Source organism: Morus notabilis, unplaced genomic scaffold (assembly GCF_000414095.1).
Source record: "Morus notabilis unplaced genomic scaffold, ASM41409v2 Scaffold384, whole genome shotgun sequence".
Taxonomy (NCBI): domain Eukaryota; kingdom Viridiplantae; phylum Streptophyta; class Magnoliopsida; order Rosales; family Moraceae; genus Morus; species Morus notabilis.
This window is the reverse complement of record NW_010387635.1, coordinates 553,499-560,475: the sequence shown is the minus strand read 5'-3', so window position 1 is coordinate 560,475 and position 6,977 is coordinate 553,499. Positions and strand designations below refer to the sequence as shown.

At 32.7% G+C, this 6,977-nt stretch overlaps 1 protein-coding gene across 1 annotated transcript; it reads left to right on the top strand.

Annotated features, from left to right (window-relative positions):
• The first annotated feature begins 3,086 nt into the window (after positions 1-3,086).
• On the top strand, positions 3,087-6,934 carry LOC21409269 (nitrate regulatory gene2 protein). Its single transcript, XM_010114990.2, has 4 exons — positions 3,087-4,193; positions 4,827-5,062; positions 5,532-5,752; positions 6,015-6,934. The coding sequence occupies exons 1-4, from the start codon at positions 3,404-3,406 to the stop codon at positions 6,799-6,801; spliced, it is 2,034 nt and encodes a 677-aa protein (XP_010113292.1). The 5' UTR covers positions 3,087-3,403; the 3' UTR covers positions 6,802-6,934.
• Positions 6,935-6,977: the final 43 nt, after the last annotated feature.

Sequence of the window (6,977 nt, the reverse complement as noted above, 5' to 3'; positions counted from 1 at the left end):
TGATGAATAAAAAAAAAAAAAAAAAAAAAAAAAAAAAAAAAAAAAAAAAAAAAAAAAAACTTTCTTTGGTAAGATTTTTTTTATCAGTTGAATTAGTTTTTAATCGTTAAATCTAATTAAAATTATATCATATTAAAAAAATATATAAAATAAATAATTTTTGATATTAAATTTAATAGTTAAAAATAAAAAAATATTTATAATTTATTTTTTTTTTGGGTCCTACTAAAAAAGAAAAAACAATAATGAAAGGTATTAGGGGTAGGAGTAAAGATGTGTCACTATTTTGCTGAGATGAGCGGCCAGATCTCTAGATTGTATCAGAAGATGTCAATTCAGGGACCAAATCGTTGTCCATTTCCCACTGTACTAGCCAAAATATCCTGAAGAGATACTATATATTAGCTATCCTCCTAATATCACGAATATAGTGAAAAACTACTTTTATTATCAATGTTATCTAGTCCTCCTATCAATCGGATTTGACTCTCATTTTTCAAACTTTGAACAATAATCTTGTTATGGTAGGGTGTATCAATTGATTTTGACCCCGTTCCCCTTGTGAATTTCAATTTTCAATTCGAATTAAGATGTAATATTTTTTAAAAGTTTTTAACTGTAACAGAAAAAATTAAATGTGACATTTTATGAGAGTTTTTAACTATAAAATCCTAAAATTAAAAACTCAAATTGATAAAATAAACGATGTCTTTAGGTGTTTCTAAACTTGAGATCACATCAAAATGTTATAACAAAATGTGAAAATTTTGCCAGTTCAAAACAACATTAAAATCGATAGAATGTTTAACATTCTTGAGGTAAATAGAATATGAAAATTTTTGTGATATGATAAAAAAAAATCAATACGACAAGGCTATGGATCGTTAGATCAACTTAACGAAAAATATAAATTCAACGGAACTTGTTAAAAAATTTAACAATGAAAAATTAAGTATTTCCCATAGGTGTATTTTTTTAGAGTTTTTTAGGGTACGATCAATTAAATTTGAGTGGTCGCAAGCACAATATTTTTTATGTATTAGATAATGGTTCATGTGGAATTTTTAGACAGTTGAGAATTTTTATCACCGAATCCCATTTGATTACTTCATGTCGCACACGTAATACAACCAGGAAAAAACTTGTGGTACCGTAATTCTTAAAAAATAAAATTGTTGTAGGGATTTTTTTCACTACATTAATATATTAATGAGTCAAATTTTATGTCTTTTAGATTCACATAAAATTACATAAAAATAAAAAAATATATAAATTTAATAATTAAAAAATATAACCTATTAATATGTCAAAATTTCTCTTATTAATAAAGTAACTTTTGTCTAATCTTAATCCTAGTAACTTCACTATTCTTATATTAAGCATGTGTTTAATTAATGTATTTATGACATAATTTAAATTATAATTTATTATTTATATTTTTATAAAATATATATATAAATTAAAAATAATTTTAAATTATAATTTTAAATTCATGACATTCACGTAAGTGATCTCTTATCACCTGAAAACACACGTTAATTAACGGTTGCGGGACAAACCCCACCTTGCACTAACCACAAGAACATGATCTGACGGTGACAAGGAGGTGGTGGTGGGGTCCATATATCCTCCTGTCATTTTTGCTGTCCCCAGCACAAGGACAAAAGTGTAATTATGATATCTTAATTGAACAAAGGCCACTAAATCTCAAGTTAGCTTCTTACGGGCCTCGTTCACTTTGTGAATTTGAGTTTTTAATTTGAGTTGAGATGTGATATTTTTTTAGAGTTTTTTATTGTAATAAAAAAAATTAATGTGACATTTTCTAAAAATTTTTTACTGTAAAAACCTAAAATTGAAAACTCAAATCGGTAAAATGAACGAGCCTTTAATTGACCAAACTCAGAAACAATTTTCCTGGCGAAAAACAAAAATCAGAAACCATTTTTCTACCCAAAAAAAAAAATCAGAAACTATTTATGTTACTATTTCCCATTTTCACACTCAACTTCAAGAGCGTTTCATTCCAACCTTCCTTTTTCTTCACTACAAAGGTTGTGCAGTGCACTATACGCGCCAGTAAGCGCGTAGGAATCCCTTCCTCAAACTGCATTAACCAGAAATAGAACTGCAGAAATCAGAACAACTCCGCACAAAAATGGAGTTTTTAGCACTGCTAAATTTTTTTTTCTGCTAGAATTTAGCACTGCCACTTAATTGTTGTATAGTTTGATATTTACAACAATACTCGTTCACGTGTAGATTTAAGTTTTCAATTCGAGCAGAAATGTAATATTTTTTTAGAATTTTTAATTATAACAAAAAAAATTAGATGTTATGTTTTTTGAGAGTTTTTTACTGTAAAAACTTAAAATTAAAAACTCAAATCGGTGAAATAAATGAGGCCTAAATGACAGTGCTAAATTCTAAAAAAAAAAGTGACAGTGCTATAAACTCCAATTTAGCACTGCACTGCGACTTAATTGTTGTATAGTTTGATATTTATTTCTATTTTTTTGTTAACAATTTAGTTTTAAAAACTCCAAAGAAAAATTGACTCCAAAAGAAAATTTTGGGACTAATTTAGGACTAAAAATTACCAAAAAATAAATATTTTAAGTAAAAAGTAGCAAATTATGAAAGATTACAGACACAAGTGTCAAAACTTATGTATATTCCACCCACATTTTACTCCCATTAACGAGCCTACTTGATTGCTGTTCTTTTGTTATTTTAAGGACTAAATTGTTAAAAAAGAAATGACATTTTTCGGTATGTTAACATATAAGTAGGTTGAGTTTATTGTCTGTTAGATTTATCTAAAATCCGTAAAAATAAAAAAATACACAAATTTAACAGTTAAAAAAATTTAATTTAGGAGTACGCTACACTATAAGATAATCTCTAAAAAAAATTGACAAATGTGCTGATTTTACAAGAGTTGAGGAGGCACAAGTGCAAAAAAAAAAAAAAAAAAATCTCTTCCATTAGTGTTTAACTGATATAATTATTTAACTAAAAATAGTTATATACACATATGCTTTTGGTGTAATGGCTTGGCAGTATAATGTTGTGTATCATAATCATCCTCTTAAGAAGAAGGGGAAAAAAAAAAAAGGACTTCCCTTTTCTTCTTGCTTTCCACCCACAAAGTAGAATCTAATTGGCTCATCAGTTACATATGTAATGCATGATAAGACAGGATTCTCTATCACTTTTTGTTTTTTGTTTTGTTTTTCTTTTTGCCAAAAAAAAAAAAAAAGAAAGAAAAAACCTCACTGCTTTTCCAAAGTCACAACTCTCACAACCTTCAGTTTTAGCATGACTCAGCGTCTGAACCAAAACCCAGTTAGCTTACTGAAGTAGTAGGACAATCTTAGAGAGAGAGTAAAGAGAGAGAATTATGGGGTGTGTTGTGTCTAAGAAGTTGGGTGATCATGATGAAGTAGAAGAAGAAGAAGACGTGGTATTGGTTTGTAGAGAGAGAAAACGCCTCATGAAAATGGCTTTAGAGAGAAGGTCTGCGCTTGCTGATTCACAATGCAAGTACAATTACTCTCTTTACACTTTATCAGCCGCTTTAACCCTCTTTGTTTCTCGTTACTCTTCTCCTTCTTCTCCTTTTCTCATCACTTTCAATCCTTCTTCCACTTCTTCTGATCCTGACAAAACCATTCCTTGTGAACAAGAACAAAAACAAAGCCCAAATCATAAAGAAGAAGAACAAGAAGAAGAAGAAGAAGAAGAAGAAGAAGTTTTTTGTGACCATTTTTATGGTAATGAGATGGGATTTTCACAAATGCCATTTTCTTCATCACCGAAGAGGGATTTTCAATGGGATTTCTTCAACCCTTTTGATGGGGTACCAAGTCATGAGAGATTAATTGATGAGGAATTGAGGGTGGTGAGAGAGGAAGAAGGGATACCAGATTTGGAAGAGGATGGGGAGAGATTTGCTAGTGAGGAGAAGAAGGGTGAAAATGTCAATTTTTTTGTTGGTGAAAGTGGTCATGACAAGGGAGAGCAGAAGTGTTTGAAGGTGGTTGATACTCCCAATGATGGGAGGGAACTGTTGGAAGCATTGAAGGATGTTGTGGACCTCTTCATTAAAGGCTATGATTCTGGTTTGGAAGTTTCTAGAATGTTAGAGACCAATAGGGTTCAAGTTCAATCCACCTTAGAGGAAATTAAAGGTGGTTTTTTTTTTTTTTTTGATATCCTTTTGTTTCATTCTTAATTGATATCAAATTCTAGACCCTTGTTGTAATTTGTGTTTTTAGTACTTGTAGTGACACTTTTGTTTAGACTTATGACTGGCATAATTCAAAAGAATTAGGATAATTGTGAAGAAGAAAGGGGATAACTTTGTTTTCTTTTGAACCCATTTTCTGTTTTATGAAAAAGTCATCGTTTTACTTGTTGTTTTGTCCTTTTTTGTTTTCCTTATTAATTTGAAATTCTACACCTGCTTGCTTCAAAGAATTTGGATAATTATGAAGAAGAAAGGAGCTAACTTTTTTTGTTTTCTTTTGAATCTCATTTCTGTTTTATGCAAAAAAGATCATCCTTTTACATTGTCAATTTATTCTTTGTTTTCATCTCAATTCAATTCTAGACGTTTGTTTAATTTGTGCTTCTTTGCTGCTAAACTTTCATATCCACTTTTGTTTAGAATAATAGTGGCAATGCTTATTTCAAAGAAATGTGATAATTATAAACAAGAAAGGAGTTAAATTTCGTATTCTTCTGAATCCCATTTCAGAATATCATCCTTTTATTGCCTTTTAGAACTGTTCCTTCCATTCACTCATGGAATTTTGAAGCAGAAAATTCGAATAAGCTCATCCGGTCGATTACCCGAAGCCGATCCACTTCTTCCACCTTATCTTGGTCTTCTTCTTGTAAGAGCCTGCTTACTTCTAGCTCCAAAAGCTCTTCAACATGGGCAGATCAATTCAAGAGTGATGTTTTTGATGGTAATGGAGGAATGGAATCTGGGAGTCACTCTCTCACACTAGGAAGGTTGTATGCTTGGGAGAAGAAGCTCTATGAGGAGGTCAAGGTACAAATTCAATCCATTAAATTTATGCTTTGTTCATGAGAAAAAGTAGCAACGGAGCCGGCAATTTTTTTTTTTTTTTTTTTTTTTTTTTCCGTGATAGACACAATATGTTAGATACAAAAGTTAATCGTGGACGTTTACGGATTGAGAACTATAATTTAAAATTATTCTTAATTTATGTGTATTTTTTTTAAAAAAATATTGTAACGAACTACGAATTATGACACGAATTTTCATACTAAATACCTTATAAATTTTCAGTGGGACACGCGTCTGACTACGCAATAAGTAGCTCGGCACTGGAGAAACTTTTTTTATTTGTCCATTGTCTTACTAGGCTGGTCAACATTACATGTTCACTTTTTATCATGAACTCTATCAATTTTCTTTTGCAAGTAAGCCCCCTAGCTCGAGAAATCTTTAGTAACTCTGTGATTCTTTTTAACATCTTTTATATTCGAATGCTTAGTCTGCTGAGGAAACAAGGAAAGTTTATGAGCAAAAGCGTTCCCAACTAAGAAATCAGGAAGCTAAAAGGGATGGTCTAAGAGATGATAAAACTGCAGCTGAAGTCAAGCATTTATACACCAGAATCTTGGTTGCCATAAGAAGTGCCGAATCAATCTCCGAAAGAATTCAAAAACTGCGAGATCAAGAGTTGCAACCACAACTCATTGAGCTTCTACACGGGTAAGATAGCAATTGTCCAAATTTTGTGTATGAAAGTATTGATAAACCTGCTTGTTCGTAAGGGTTTTCGTGGATTGCTTTGGGCAGTTCGGAGGCTAAATCGCAAACGAACCCAAAATATTAGCACACACTAAACCATATTTTCGGTTTGGTTTGTGAGGTTTAGGCTTTTACTTGGTTTTCTACACACGGCCTTCTTGAAGCCCCATTTTTAACTTATCTCGTACTTGTTCTAACCTCCTTTATTGTCCCACATTTGCAGATTAATGAGGAACTGGAAGGCAATGCTTGAAATGCATGAAACCCAAAAGAAAATCATGTACCGAGTGAAATCCTTCAATTGTCCAGCCTATGGGAAATTCTGCAACGATTCACACCGGCTTGCCACGCTTCAGCTCAAGGCAGAACTCGAAAACTGGCATTCTTGCTTTGCTGCATTTGTCTCTTCACAGAAGGCATACATTGAGGCACTCAGTGGTTGGCTGTCGAAGTTTGTTATTACCCCTCAAACCGAACTATGCTCGAATGGATTCAACGCGCCGCCGTTACTTACAATGTGTCATGATTGGTTGGTTTGCCTTGTTAACTTGCCAGACAAGGCAGTGACTTATGCGATGAAAAGCTTCCGAAAGGACATCCGCGCTTTGTTGGTTAAGCAAGGAGAAGAGCAGCAGCAGAAGAGAAAGGTTGATGGACTTGCCAAAGAGCTTGACAGTAAGGTTGTGGCGCTCCAAAGGGCGGAGAGGCGAGTGCTCGAGTCAAAGATCTCAGGTCAGGAAGGGGAGATCCATGTAAGAAACCGAATCGAGTACTTGACTCAGAAGAAGGAGCAATTGGAAATGTTTAGAAAGAGGGTGGATGTGGAGAAATTGAAGCATCAAAATAGTATGCAAGAGACGCAACAAATAGCTAAGAGTGGATTGCAGACAGGATTTTCTGCACTTTTCGAGTCATTGGCTGAGTTCTCACAGGCTGCAGTGAAAATGTATGGTGATCAGCTTGTGACATTCAGTGAAAATGCAGTGGCATGTGAGAAGAATAAGCTTTGAGAACCTTGACTGAAGGCAATGAAAACATGTGGTAGAACAAAGGTTTTCAGACTTTTTATACTTAATTAAAGTTGCAGTTTTGGGACATGAGCTTTACATGAAGGAAAAATTTGAGTTTAATTAGCAATCTCATAATAGTCAATTATCAGTAAATCTTTCTTTGTCTTGTCTCTTCC

What these genes read in the sequence shown, in the direction of transcription:
- LOC21409269 (XM_010114990.2), top strand. Translation starts at nt 3,404, where the DNA reads ATGGGGTGTGTTGTGTCTAAGAAGTTGGGTGATCATGATGAAGTAGAA. An exon ending in CACCTTAGAGGAAATTAAAG is followed by an intron (nt 4,194 to 4,826) that starts GTGGTTTTTTTT and finishes ATTTTGAAGCAG; the next exon opens with AAAATTCGAATAAGCTCATC. An exon ending in CTCATTGAGCTTCTACACGG is followed by an intron (nt 5,753 to 6,014) that starts GTAAGATAGCAA and finishes CCACATTTGCAG; the next exon opens with ATTAATGAGGAACTGGAAGG.